The sequence below is a fragment of the Stegostoma tigrinum genome, chromosome 25 (assembly GCF_030684315.1).
Source record: "Stegostoma tigrinum isolate sSteTig4 chromosome 25, sSteTig4.hap1, whole genome shotgun sequence".
NCBI lineage: Eukaryota > Metazoa > Chordata > Chondrichthyes > Orectolobiformes > Stegostomatidae > Stegostoma > Stegostoma tigrinum.
Genome location: NC_081378.1, coordinates 43,698,718 through 43,714,215, shown reverse-complemented (window position 1 = coordinate 43,714,215; position 15,498 = coordinate 43,698,718). Strand labels below are relative to the sequence as shown.

The 15,498-nt window shown below is 38.4% G+C and overlaps 1 protein-coding gene across 1 annotated transcript in view; it reads left to right on the top strand.

Moving 5' to 3' along the window:
* Nucleotides 1-1,220: 1,220 nt before the first annotated feature.
* Nucleotides 1,221-15,498, top strand: part of LOC125463257 (serine/threonine-protein kinase 33-like) — an 84,885-nt gene continuing 70,607 nt past the window's right edge. Inside the window, exons 1-2 of the mRNA XM_048554298.2 lie at nt 1,221-1,486; nt 3,231-3,350. Coding sequence (XP_048410255.2) covers nt 3,264-3,350 — 87 coding nt within the window. The 5' untranslated portion in view covers nt 1,221-1,486; nt 3,231-3,263. The remainder of the gene's footprint in view (nt 1,487-3,230; nt 3,351-15,498) is intronic.

Below are 15,498 nucleotides of genomic sequence, written 5' to 3'. Positions count from 1 at the left end.
AAATTGGGCACAAATTCAATGAATACCACAGGGCAGGTTAGATAAATAAAGTGACAAAGTAAATTTTGGTCAGATACAGAGAGAAAGGCTTCATGGTGAAAAGCCTTCCAAAAAAAAAACTCAGAGCAGCAAAAAAATTGCAAGATTCAGTCTATTTTGTTGTTTTTTTATAGTGTATCAGCAAATTCTTATCATATTTGCAAATTGAAAATCCTTGATAAAACTTTAGATCACATTTTGAAAGCAAACCATCTCATCCCACCATCAAAAGAAATAGACTGACACAAGAAGCAATTCATGAAGTTTGTGGCAGTGATTGATATAACCCATAAAGCAACAATTATTGTCCCCATTGCATAGAGTTCAACAATCTGCACTCATGTTTTTTAAAAAAAATCACTTTTATGGAATGACACTGTCTTTAAAAATTAAAATCCACATTCAGATTATATCACAGTCATCCCTGTCGGAACATAATGATTGCATCCTTTTTCGAGCTTAATCTAATATTCCATCATATAAAGTAGAGCAGTTGTGGTCCAAAGTATATTTTAAGCTATTCCTTGGCATTGATCACCAGTAAAGCCATGGCCACACCAGTTTGTGATTTAAAGGGGCATTGTTCTCAAGAGTTTACAGCTGATGAACTGTGGCACCAAATAAACCTGTGATCATTTTCCCATTTGCAATACTTCAACAAGTTCAGAGATGCAGATCTTTTGCAATGCGTCAGCATATCATAAACAGCTGTCGCTACAAAACTCACATGGAATGGAAAATCCTAATCTGTCCTTATTTCAGTTCAGATCAGAGATTTGAAATAGTTTGAAGAAAAAGCACTATTCTCTGGTGAGAATACTGAGTACCCATGACCACCACCATTTGTCAATGTTACATATCTGAGAGGACCTTTAAATCACTAACAAAAAATGATGAATTAAATGTGAATAATCCCCCCAGGCGATCAATGGCACTTATGAATAAGTTAAACTCATAAGCTGAACATGCCAAGCATCTATAAAGAAAGTAGAAATGAGTTGTTCACTGAAAATAACTATTGTTTTATTTCCTCCAAGAATTCTGGCAAGGTTCTCGATGAGAACTGATGATTGGTGGGTGGATCAAGTTTTTTTTTGGTGGTTTCATTGCATAAACTCTAACAAAGACCTGTGGAAGCATTACATGATCACATCAGACGTTACTATGCAACGTGAAACAGGTTGTGGGACAAGGAAGGATTAGGTTTCCATAAAAAGTAAGCTGTTGAGTAGATTGAAAAGAAAATTCCACAGAAATAGGAACCAAAATGAAGGACTCAGGAGGTGATTAGAGATAGCTTCTTAGTTGGGCAACAAAATTATTTTGTACAATAATTCTTTTGCTCCGTGCCAGCTCAGAATGATGTACTAATGGGAACTCATTATCAAAAAAGAATGAAGATGTAAAAACTCTTTTTTTGCACACTGGTCTCAAAAATGTCAAGAGTGTAAGTATTTTCGTATCATCAAGCTGTAAGTAATGTTTCTGTATCATCTTATCTGTTATTTGCTTTAAAGTGTGAACAAGCAATTCAGCTGCTGAGTCAAAATTATCTGTACGCTTTCACACCTAGATTGTAAGATGTTTTGAGTGTCTTTCTACAGGCTGTTCACACAACACACAGGTAAGGTGTATCTCTGAAATGTACACACACAATGTAAGGTACGGAAGTATTACAAACCCAAACTTATGGTTGGGCTATAAAGTTAAATCGACCTGGCCATTATTGATTAAAGATAATATTATGAAGTATATAACAAATATGTTATTACAATGCAACAATTCATTCAAACTTCTTAATTGCTGCTAATATTTCAGAAGAAAAGCCGTCTAAGAGTTAATTATAAATTTTGTATGTGATTTCGAGCTCAGAGTTTGACCTATGAAAATAAATGCTGGCATTCAGAATAACAATCACTTTGTATTTCTGGAACATAGTTAGGTTTTATGAAACGTTTTCCTTTTATCCATTGTACGACACACTCTGCATTATGACAGCGCTTTGGTTTCAACTACCCTCATTTCAGGATGGGATTTAATGCAAATTGTAAATCTGAAATTGATTGTTTTTTTAAATAATAAAAATCTAACAGGAGAGAAATTTTACTCTGCAACACAGACCAAAAAGAAGAAGAAAAAACGTCCAGACCTTGAAGCCCTTATCCAAAAGAAAAGGAAAGTGCCCACATTTAAAAGTTTCATCTCTCTGGGCCTAGCCCTGGCCTGAATTTTCAGTCAGCCTCCACTTGGGGCATGGTTTCCTGATCACTGGGAGGAGCGACTCAGTTGCTGCACTTGCTCAGGAAGCTAGGCCAGCTCTCACCCTGCTATCGACGCCAAAAAGGCTTCTAAAAAGGAAAAAAAAAACAAAAAAAGCAAAAGATAAGGCTGAATAGTCTGTTGCTATGCTGGATGACTATATTAGTCAATAAAAAGCAAAAGTTAAAAACAAAATTAAAGAAACAAAGAAAGCAGATAAAAACGAACAAACCCGGAGTCCAGACACAGTGTTGCTACTCTGCTGCCATCCTGAAAAGAGTTTGATGGCAGGATCTCAATGTCGCTCCAGCTAGAATTTGTCAATCCAAGGACCTTCCTCATCTGCATGACTGAGAAACACAATATACAGTCTTTATCCAATGAGCTCATATCATTATTCAACCTCTAAATCAAATAGGATAGAAACTTACTTTTTCCATACTAAGAGGTTATGACACTTATAAGGGCTTACGTAACGCATATGAGGAATAATGAAACAATTTAGTCTTATTAACTGACATCAGTAAACATTTCCTGCTCATTTCACATGATCGAATCAACTGGTGGGTCCCTGCTTTTGTTTCTGGATTTGTACGTAAACCTCTTGATGGGGACAGGGCATGTTTGGGTTAATTCCATGACTCCGGCTCTTCATAACAGGCCCTAGTGTTTTCATTTAGGACATATTCACAAACGAGATAACATTTGAAATGGCAGTCCTTTCCATAGCCGCATAGCCCACGTAAATCAACACGACAATGCGTGTTTTAGACAAAACATCAATGGGTTTGGGCTACCTGGAATCTAATGGCTGGTTCCCAATATTCATACTTTTACATGTGGTTTCAAAGACCTTAAATTGGACTGAATAGAGCTAATGCCTGATGAATGCTGATTAATGTATCTGTACCTTCTCCTTTTCTCATTAAAAGGTGATTGTTGAACAGATAATAGATAGCGGAGGTATGAAAATGGCTTTTCAGCGATCTTCTAACAACAGTACAGAGACCATTGTACCTCATAAAAGGATAGAGGATGAGTCTGTTATCAAGGTAAGGTTTCTCCATCTACCTTCAGAAACATCTCAGGACACATAAACACGGCCATCTGCACAAAGTCTGTAAATTCCATCAGGAGTAATAATTTAATTTAATCATGTAAGTGCAACAGGCTTATTTATCAAATGAATATAAATTATAATTGCCCAAAGCTGATGGAGAGATTAGCTTGAACACACAAAGCACATTACAGCTGTTTGATCTGTAATATGCCTTCATGTTCTCTGTGAGTCAGTAATGGTGGATTGGAGATTAAAAGTTATACAAAACAAAATAAAAGCTCAAAGACATTTGACATTAAGGTTTAGCTTTCAAAATGGTAAACACAGAGATGAAGGGTGTTTTGGAATAAATTAGGGGAAACTATTTCCACTGGTGAGTGGAATGATATCTATAGGAGACAAATCATTGGTAACTAATACAAAAGCAGCTCAGGAGAAGTTTATTTTTAGAATAGCAAGCTATTAGGACCTGGAATGTGCTCCCTCAGGAGATGGTAGAATCAATTTGTTAGATACTTTATACACTTTAGGTGGTACATATAGGGAAGGGAAAGGAGAATGAGACCAATTGTATAGTGGAGGTCTCTTGGAGATAGCATCCCTATCTCTGGACCAGAAAGCTGTGTGTTCAATATCTGCATCAGCACCTGATGGCTACAGATGGTGTATCATAATGTGAGCAAGTAGGTTGATTATCAATTTGGAAGTCCTTCTGGTATATCTATAGCAGGCTTTGAGAATGAGAGGGTTCCCGGGTCAGCCAGAACCAACTGGATAACAATCTCTTCATCTTAAAAGAATCCACTTGTCAGTTGTTGTAAAGTACATGAATTATCCTTGTTCTGAGGGCCTGCCACGTTTCTGTGACTCGTTTCATCCCAGGCTGCTGTAAGGGAATGGAATGCAATATGTAACCAGGGAGTGGAGCTTGTGAGGGAACCAAATCAAAGGCTTCAGGCATCCAAACGTCTACTTGGAGGAAATTTCTGCTTATCCAGTACTAGGCATCAGATAAACAATTTGGTTAATTAGCAAAGGGGGAGGAGTTGAGAGCAATAATGGAGAAGTGATCATAAACTCACATGTGAAAACCACTTGCAGATAATGTCATCGAAGGGCGTTGTGTAAAAGAGAAGTAGGAGTGGAGCAATGATATTCCTTGAGGGGACACAATGGGTATCAATGCGGAAGCAGGAAGAGAACCAATTCCAAGTAATTCTCTGACTGTGGTTAGGTAGATAACACCATGACCTACCTTTGGTGTGCAAAGCCCTCTAAACTTTACCTATAAATTTAACATCATGCTGCCTTGCTCCAGATTCCCCCCTTCTCAGATCTATGAGAATACGTGATAATTTATGTAACCGGCCCTCATAAAGTAAGTCTTTACACCCTGATACCATTTAGTTAACCTATTCCACTCTGTGATTGACCAGGAACATATTGATGCCTATTAAGCATTATTAGGCTATATTAACACCTAATTACAGGGGTCCAAGGCTGTGAGAAGTTGTGGGGAGGAACACTGTTGCCCTTGGATCAGGGACAAATGAAATGAGCAACACCAGGGCTTTCTGCCCCAGTCACTGACTGAAAGACGAGGAGATCTTTGCTGGCAAGACAAGAAGGTGTCCAAAACAGAATGTAATATTCTAGATAGGATCTGAATGAGCTTCTGTTTAATGGAAGCATAACTTCCCCACCTTTAATTCCAATCTGTCCACATAAATCCCAATATTCCATCAACCTTTTCAATTTTATTTACATACTGATGGAACAGGTTTTAATATGTTCTGCACCGGACACATAAATCCGTTTCCATCTTCTCAGTCCCTGGTCTCTCGCCGTGGAATATTCCAACTTATCCAAATTGGATCTTCATCCAAAAAAAAGCTTGGATCACACATTTCCTTGTGTTTGCTACAGTTTTACCCAATCACTTCGTCTCTGCAGGTGCAAAGGAGGAGTTGGTCAGAGGCTATATCAGAGATTGTCAGCTTCCTGATCATTGCAAGGTGTTGCCCTGCAAGGCTCCCCATCCTGCCCAAAGCCACATCGAAATAAATCATGGCTTTTAGAATCAGATCTAAGAATTTTAGCCGTAACATGGAACTACAGTCCTGGCCTGAAGATGGAACGTGAGAGGAAAAAAATACACACAGCGTCTTTAATAATACCTTACTCTGATTGCCAGCTTCGGCCTGAATTACTCAAATTTGGATACATTTTCTAAAGAATACGATGAGAATTAATTGAGAATATGCATTTGATGTTTAATTTTTAACAAATTGGATCTATATAAAATCTGAAAAACTGTCTGAAATGATGGATAAGAACCAATTAACTCTGCTGTTCATCCTTAAATTCCTGGTACTACTGACTTCAAGATTTAATTATATAAGAGACTGTGGGATTAGGAATGAGCTGTTACACACGTGATTGAATGCAATAGCCTCCCTAGGATATTACAGCCCTCTCATCATTGATTTGAAACAGGCACTTACTAAATTTAACCTCTTGAAAATTTGTGTGGTATTCCAGCATTAAGCTGATGTATTTGATAAGACATTGAAGTCCTGAAATTATCCCAGATGTTCCCGTGATCTCTGTACCCGAAACCTAATCTGCATTCTCATCAAAAGGGATTTAGCCTGTAATGACAACAGGAGCTTGCTGTTATTTAGCCCTGTTTAGCATATTAGATCATCCCAAATAAACTCAAGATGCACTTTTCTGTGTATTTCACTGCTGCAAGATCAGAAATGTGATGACCAATATGCTGATGCTGGTGTTCAGAAGGCTAAGGCCTGAAATATCTTACTTCTGCTCGGGTTTCAAACTATCAGATTAAGTAGGGGATCACTTCCACAGATTAAATTAAAATATTTGCATTTAACTCATATTTCATGTTGTTACATTCAATTCTTATGTCACAATTTGAATACAGCCTCCAGCAGCCTTTTATTACTTTCAGGTGTAAGATATAAATTGATATTCATCATGATACATACACATCTGTCTGCCTGCATTAACCTGCATTGATGTAGCACCTTTAATGGAGAAAATATCCCTAGGTGCTTCACAAGAACATTATTGGACAGAATTTAACTATGAGCCACACTAGGGGAGATGACCGAAAGCTTAGTCAAAGAGGTAGGTTTTAAGGGACATCTTAAAATTGTAGAGAGAGTTAGAAGTTTTAGGGAGGCCTTTTCAGTACTGAAAGGCTTTTGGATCTGAAGGTATGGCACAAATAGTGGTGTACTGAAAATTGAAGATACTCAACAAACAAGAATCTGAGAAAATTTCTAAGGCTGGAGGAGGGGATACAGATAGGGAGAGGTGATGATACTTTGTGAGACATTGTTCCTGTGATATATAAATGCAAATTTTTGTTGGAGGGCTGGAGCTTCAATGGCAGTACGATACTTTGGGTTTATCCGAACAAAAAAATCAGGAGATCAGGTGAAGGACAGATGCGTGGAAGCTAGAAAAACAGAAAGGAAAGAGAGAGAAAAATGAAAGAAAGAAAGGGCAGAGAAGAGAGAGTGAGAGAGAGACCAGTGCAAAAAGAAAAGGTTAGGTGTGAGGGAATTATTGCATGAGTGTCTCAGCTTACTACACTGTGTGAACTGCTGCTCATAATGTGGTTTGCTACCACAATCTTCTTTAAGTGTAGTAAACTCCCAGATCCATCTGTTCTAGGGTGGGAGAAGAAAACCACTTTTTGACCTAACTAGATGAGTGTGTTGTAGTTACCAAATACGGCTTATCACATGTTAGTAGCAAGTTACAGGTTACAGAGATATGATTAGAAATCATTATAGAGACTTTCGATTTGATTTAAATTTGATTTTGATTTGATTTAAACTTGATTTATTATTGTCACATGTACTTCAGTATAGTGAAAAGTTTTGTTTTATGTGCAGTACAGGCAGATCATATCCTACAAAGTGTATTGGGGTAGCAGAAGAGAGCAAGGAATACAAAAGAGCAAGATGAACATTAAATTTAAAATTTGAGATGTCCATTTAGAAGTCTAAAACTAACAGGGAAGAAGCTGTTCTTGAATCTGTTGGTACCTGCACTTAAGCTTTTGTATCCTCTACCTGACAGAAGAAGCTGGATGAGATCAAAACTGGGATGGGAAGGATCTTTGCCTTTCCGATGCTGCATGAAATACAGATGGAGTCAATGGATGGATAGTTGGCTTGTCTGATGGACTGGGCTGTGCTCACAACTCTCTGTGGTTTCTTATGGTCCAGAGCAAAGCAGTTGCCTTCCCAAGCTGTGATGCATCTGCATAGAATGCTTTCTATGGTGCATTTATAAAAATTAGTAAGACTCTTCATGGACATTTTAAATTTCCTTAGCCTCCGAAGGAAGTAGAGGCTTTGTTGTGCTTTCTTGACCATAGCATCAATGTGGCTGGACCACGACAGATTGCTGGTAATCTCTCTTGAAATACTAGGTTGTTCTGCCCACATCCATATGCAGTCACCATAGTGGATGGTGGCACTCCTCAGTATTAATCCTTTCAGACCCATATACCCCAAGACTTATCAGAGCAGGAGGGAACAGGAGAAGAGAAAGAATTGTGAAAGAAATGGCAGTAAGGATTGGGATTATTGCTGCACCTGTCGACGTGCAAACTTATGAAAAGTAAAAGCTAAAAATAGAATGTGATCTGTGAATAGAAACAGAAATACATCTATATCATGGGGTGAATTATTCTGGTTGGTGGTTCTGTTTCACTAAAAGATTACACAGTCTCAACTCTTCATGTACAGTTTGTGGAAGATTTACTAGTTTTATATCTTATCCATGGGGACAGCCAGACCTACAATCCCACAGCAATAAACAGATTTACCTTGGCTCATTATAGAATGGTGTATCACAGAAGGAGGCCAATTGTCTTGTCCTCTCTGTTGGTTCTTTACAAGTGCAGCTCTGTCAGTTTCATTCCCTGCCTTTTCTCCATGGCCTTTCAATACTTTTCAGTTCAGAAAATTATCCAATTCCTTTTCAGAGGCCGGGTGAATCTGTTCAGGCAGCATATTATAGATGACCTTTTCCTCATTTCACCTCTGCTTCATTGTCCTCTGATTCTTAACACCTCCATGAATGGTAATAGTTGGTCCCCTCTACTCTATCCAGACACTTCATGATTTTGAACACCTCTGTCAAATCTTCTTTATCTTCTCAAAAGAGATCAAACAATTTAGCATCTCCAATCCAACCCCGTAATTGAGGATAATTCCTTGAAATGCTGTCCTAAAGCTTTCCGTCCTGTCGCGAATGCCTTCACACCTTTCCTAAAGGAAGGACACAATATTCTAACTGAGGCTGAACCACTGTCGATAATCATGCAGAGTTTACCAAAACTTGCTTGCTTTTATTCTGCATTTATAAAGGCCACAATCCCGTATGCTTTATCAACTGTTTTCTGAGCTTACTCGATCATCTTCAATGGTTTATGCACATATATCGCCAAGCCCCATTGCACCTCCACCTCCATTTAAAATTGTACCATTTATATCGTATTACCTTTCTGTCGTGTTGAACTTTTAACTGTGCTCCTTTGTTTTTTTTTACTTTCAGTAAGAAGGACTGTATTGTTTAACTTTTTAACCTTGTTTCTTTATGTTACTGCTTTGTAACTCAGATTCTGTGCCTAGATACTTTTGTATTTAAGATAACACCATAAATGCTGACTTTTTGCTGTTCTCATGTGAGTGCATGTGACAATAAACCTAAATCTACCTCTAATTCTTTCTTCATTTTTCCTGCCAAAGTACATCATTTCACATTATCTTGGAATTAATTTTCAACCAAGTCTAGATCATTAATACAGTTATGACTAGGTGATGTGGGTGTTTTAATCCCAGCTAATGTTAGTACTAAAAAGTCAAATCCTAGATTGAATTCTGGCTGGATAAATTGTATTTTGTTTTGTTACTTCTATTGGTTTCAGTGAAGTAGACTTTTGCAGAAACAAAAACGCACAATTCTGCATCAGAGTCTCGGCCCGAAACGTCAGCTTTCATGCTCCTAAGATGCTGCTTGGCCTGCTGTGTTCATCCAGCTCCACACCTTGTTAGCACAATTCTGCACATTTGGCTTCATCAGTAAAACACAGTTTATTATGCAAAAGAAATTTAAGTAAAATAAAACAGCCACTGCTGACAACTTGGAGAAGGTGCCTCACTTGCACCTGTACGAAACAACATGGAAAGACTGAAGTACTGCGAGCCTTTAAGGTCTCACAAAAAAGCAAGGCGACAAAGCAGGGATGATGCGAGCACTAAAATGTCCACAAAGTGAGTGAGCACTTTGGGAGCAAACAAGCAAACTCTGAGATGCAGCCTGGTCCAATTCATGAGATGGATGCCTGCCCCTGTACACAGTATTCTGGCAGCAATATTCCCATGAAAGGTGCCATGTGCTTCAAAAGTACAGCAGAACAGTATTGGAAGTGGCTTGGAGATGTATCATGATGATGCAGTGAGACTGGTACATGTCAAATGTCAATGATTGCAGACATGGAGTGTGTATGGCCACTATCCATGGTCGGTGCCCTGAGTTATTAATGAATGGCGTCCAAGGTGAAAGTTAGGAGGAGCAAGTAGTCTGCTTGAAACACCAGTCAGATTTTCATTTTGGGGATTCTTAGCATCTGGTATCTATACAGCCGGTGGGGAAATGGGAGACTGCACATTAATAGGGTGAGATTAGACAATACGAGCATGATAATGAGTGATCCTGCATGTTAATAGGCTTCTCATCATTCACTACTGAGAATCTTATCTTGGTGCTCAACACTTGGTTGGAAAATGGGGCTTTTTGCTCTGAACCTCAAAAAGTTCCTCTCTCATCATCTCACGTAACTTTCCCACCTTTCTCTGTTTGCCCATGTCATCCAGGAAATGAACCAGTCTGACCAGTACATGTTACAGTTTTTGCTTATATATGCGTATTTCCTTCTCTCCTGCTAAATAGCAGGTGATGAAATATAGTTTGATGTGCATTTCAAAGTCTAGCTTAATTGTCTTTCTAAGTTGGCTCATTGGTGGGAGAGCTTTTCATCTACAAAATTGTCATAGAATTCAATTAAACATGGGATGCAGATTTCCTGAAACTGACTCAGTTGCTTGGTTTTGATGTCTTGATATAAAACCAATAATTTCAGTGTTGATGATTTAGCTTTTAGCAAATATGTCCCACATAGCTTGCCTCAATCTGTGGCCAGATGACCACTGTGGCCCGTATAGGTCCATGCTTCTTCCTTTTCAAAATAATTTTAATCTATGAACGGTCTCGTTGTAACATGCAGTTGATGGAAGTTAAAATTTAATTGTCAAAAATTAGCAAAACTGTAACAATTTTAGATCAAGGAAGACAGAAATTCTTACAGTGACCCAAGAGGAACTCAACTACAAGCATCCTCCTGTTTTCTTTGTTTTTTTGTCACCCAACTAACTCCATATCCAAGCTGCCACAATCCATTTTATTCCATAGGCCTTAACTTTGCCTACAAACCTCTTGGTTCTTCTTTATCAAATTACTCTTGGAAATCCAGGCACATCAAACAATGCACATTATCCTCACATTCTCTCTGTTACCTTAAAAAAAACTCAATCAGGATGGTTAACACAATTGCCTGTAACAACCCCATGTCACCTTTTATAGAGTCATTGAGCCGTACAGCACAGAAACAGACCCTTCGTCCTAACCAGTCCATACCAAACATAATTCCAAACTAAACTAGCCCCATCTTCTTGTTCCTAGCCCATATCCCTCCAAACCCCTCCTATTCAGGTACTTATCTAAGCACCTTTTAGATGTTATAACTGTACCCATATCTATCACTTCCTCTGGAAGTTCATTCCACATGTGAACCACCCTCTATGTAAAAAAATTGGCCTCAAGTCTTTTTTAAATCTTTCTCCTGCTACCTTAAAATTGTGCCCTCTGGTCTTGAAATTCCTCATCCTCAAGAAAAGATACCTAGTATTAACCCTATCTTTACCACTCATAATTTTATTAACCTCTAAATGGCCACCTTTCAAAATCCTATGTTCCAGTGAAAACATCCCAGCCTATCCAACCTTTCTTTATAACTCAAAACGTCTATACTCAGCAACATCCTGGTAAATCTCTTCTGAACACTTTCTAGCTTGATAATATCCTTCCTGGAACAGGGTGACCAAAATTGGACACAATGCTCCAGAAGAGGTCTCATCAACATCTTATACAACCTCAATGCAATGTCTCAACTCCTATAGTCAAAGGACTGAGCAAGCATGCCAAACACCTTTTTTTTAACCACCCTGTCTATATGTGATGCAAACTTCAAAAAGTTATGTACCTGAGCCCCTGGGCCCCTCTATTGATCAAGAGACCAGTTTATAACGTGTGGTTGAGGGGTCTTGTGGTGAACTGGTAGTTCCATATCCCTGAACCAGAAGGCCCAAGTTCAAGTCCCACTTACTCCAGAGGTGTATAATAAATGTACGAACAAAATGATTAGAACAGATATTATTTGATTGCACCACTACCCTCCTCAGTAAAAGTCTTTCCTCAAAATACTTGATCCACTAATTTCACTTGCAATAAAGATACATTTTCAGTAAAACAGAACACAGTATAAAACAATAGATTTGTTTTAATATGTAGTGACTATTAGTACCAATGCAGAAGGTCAGTTTACATACCAACACGTTGTGATAAAAGAATCTTCAATTTCTCAAAATATTTAGGTGTTAAATTTATGTTGTGTATATTGGACAGTGAATCTGAAGTGTTTATCACATTTGACTCTCACCCCAGTGGGGATATTGGCAAAACTTTGATTCTAATAAGCGCTCTGTTACGTTCAGGTGGATCTCTTTGAGAAATAATAAGTAAGGTCGCCTAATATGAGATGGCTGAATGCTAATTAGAGTTATACCTTTAGGTGCTTTCACTGATACCTATCTGGTAGAAGGTAAATTACAGTTTATCTGTATGGCCACTGTCTATTGGGACTGATTAGCTCTCCATGCCTTCAGTGACTGAATCTTCCTTTATCTAATCATTGTCTCTTTAGACTCTGTTTGCATTGAAGTGTACTTGAATTATGTAAGACACGTTTAGTACTTTAAGCCCCAAATGTGCACTATAATGCTGCTGCTTCCAACACACCTTGACTTTAGCAGATTCAGTCTTGTTTTTCCTTTGCACTGAGGACATATAACTGAAGGCACCTTACTAATTCATATTCTTTTTAACTTAAGAGCTAACGATCCCATCAGAAGAACATATGCCTGCAGCATAATAGACTGATGCACTATGCATGAAGGTACAAAGATTCACCACCTTTTCATCCCCTAGTGTTTCAGAGAAACAAAGTATGAACAGAAGAATATGTGTAGGCCATTCAACCTCTTGAGGGTGTTCTATCACTCAATTAGATCAGGGCTGATCTGCATCTTTGGGAAGACATGATTGACATGTCAGCCTACTCAAGCTTTTCGGACTTGCAGAATGCTTTAGATTTTAATTATCCATAGCTGAAGGTTTCGAGTTAATTTCTGGAGGAAAAATTGTACTTGGCGTCATCTGGCTAAATAATGCCGTCACATTCAATCTGTATAAAGCAGTAGTCTCATGGCGTTGCTCAATGGTGAGTTGGAGGATAAACTGTATTCTGATAACCAAGGTTTCATCATCATATCAGGCTAAGTAAGTTATTATAGAAAATGTGGCCAACAGTTATGGGACGTTTGCTTAACACAAGACATTTAACATGGACAAAATGTAAAGAGTCTGAGTCTGCTTTTGTGAGAGGTTGGAGGAAACAAAGAAGCAATGCCATAATGAGTCAGAAAAGGATGCTGATCAGGATACCAATGCATATACTCAAACAGAAAATGCTGGGGAAACTCAGCAGACCTGACAGCACCTGTTGAGATGAAAACATGTTAATGTTCTAGGTTCTGGGCCCTTCTTTGGAACAGAAGTTCTGAAGAAGGGTCACTAGACACAATACCTTAACTCTGATTTCTCTCCACAGATGCTGCCCGTCCTGCTGAGTTTCTCCAACAATTTCAGATTTCCATATCCAAAGTTCACTGTTTTATACTAATGCCTGTACTCTAGATGCTATTCACTGTGCAGAAAGAAAGATAGAGGTAGAAAAACATAAGGGTACAGACCCAAATTTGTTTAGGCATTCCAACTATTTCAGGAGCCAAAACAAGACTGTGAGCTATTTTACCAACCGTAAATTTTTTCCATGGAGAATACACTATCGTCAGGAAGGCAAACTGGGTTACAAGACTAGTAGCACTTCATGTTCTCAAGGTGAAGCCATCAGCTGTATGAATCTGACAACTCTTGACTGAATTATTACTTGATAATCATGTTACTTTCTTATGGTTAGGGAAAAAAATTTGTGTTGGAGATGTAACTCAGTTACTGCTGAATTCTAGCTCACTGGTAAGAGAAGGGTTAAGTGGTTCTCAGACAACAAAATGTGAGGCTGGATGAACACAGCAGGCCAAGCAGCATCTCAGGAGCACAAAAGCTTTTGTGCTCCTGAGATGCTGCTTGGCCTGCTGTGTTCATCCAGCCTCACATTTTGTTGTCTTGGATTCTCCAGCATCTGCAGTTCCCATTATCTCTTAAGTGGTTCTCAATTGTTTTTGCATGTTGACAGGCCATTTGTAAAACTATAATACTTTAAGTTCATTTTGGGTTAGTTTAAGAAAGTTGGAAATATTGTAAACTGTGAAGAAGAGAATGCAGAACTTCTAAAGGGCATGGACAAATTGGTGGAGTGGACAGCTGGGTAGCTGATGAAGTTCAATGCCATGATATGTGAAGTGGTAATTTTGGTAGGGCATGTAAACATAGTTATAAAATAATGAGTACAATTCTAAAGTGGGTGCAGAGTAGAGTACTTGGGTATATATCTACAGAAGATAATAACATGGCAGGAGCGATTGGGAGAACTGAAGCATACAGCATCTAATAATAAAAGGATACATTATGAGGGGCATAGAGTAAAAGAGTAAGGAGTTTATGTTGAACTTGTTTAAGACACAGTTCAGTCTCAGCTGGAGTTTGCAGATCTGCACACCGCACTTCAGGGAAAATGTGGAGGCATCGTACAAAGCACCAAAGAGGTTTATGAGAAAGGTCCTGTGGATGAGAATTTGAGTTGTGAAGATTGATTGAAGAAGCTGGGATTGTTTCCCTTGGAGAAGGGAAAGCTGAGACGACACTAATGGAAGTGATTCAAAGTCTTACAAGGTCCGGACAGAGTAACTGGGGAGAAGGTATTTCCAGTTATGAAAGGGTCAAGGGAGAGAGAGCACAGTTAAAAAAACGTTAATACAAATAGCAAAAGTTATATGAGGAAAAAAGCTTTATTAGGCAATGAATGTTTAATCTCTGGATTGCACTGTATTAGAAGGGGATAGATTCAATTGAGTCATTCAGAAGGGAATTAGATGGCCATTTGAAAACAATGTGCAGGATTACAGGACGAAGACAAGTGGACAGTACAAAAAGGAGATATTTATTTGAAGGCTCAGTGCAGAAATAAGGGACTGAATGGATTCCTTCTGTACTGCAATAATTCAGTGATTCTAAGTTTAATGTGAACTAAATTTGAAGAAGTCCAGTTCAAATTGTCTATTAAATGCTAGACACCTGGTTCTGTTTACATACAAATTCTAAAGTAAATTTCAACATTAAATGTACACAACAATAATACAAACTGAACTGCTTTGTAATATCTACTACTTTATGAAATGTTTTGCATATTGTCAGAGAATGTAGGAGCAGAGACAACTATTCCACCTTCAGACCTGCTTTACCATTCAATACAATCATGGCATATCCTCTATCTCAAAGCCAGCTTCTTGCTTTCTCTCCATGCCTTTTGGTGACCAAAGTCTAAAAATGTATCAATACTCTAAGGTGTTGGAGTAGATCTGTAGCTCGGGTTGTGGGTGTGAAGTTGGTTGGCTCATCGAGTTGGTTTGTTTTTCTATGCACATTTCGTTACAGAGTTTAAAAACCAGGCAGGAAAACACACTGATGCTTCATCAGAGGCTGCACTGAGGATGTTACTAAGCACGGTAGTGAAAATA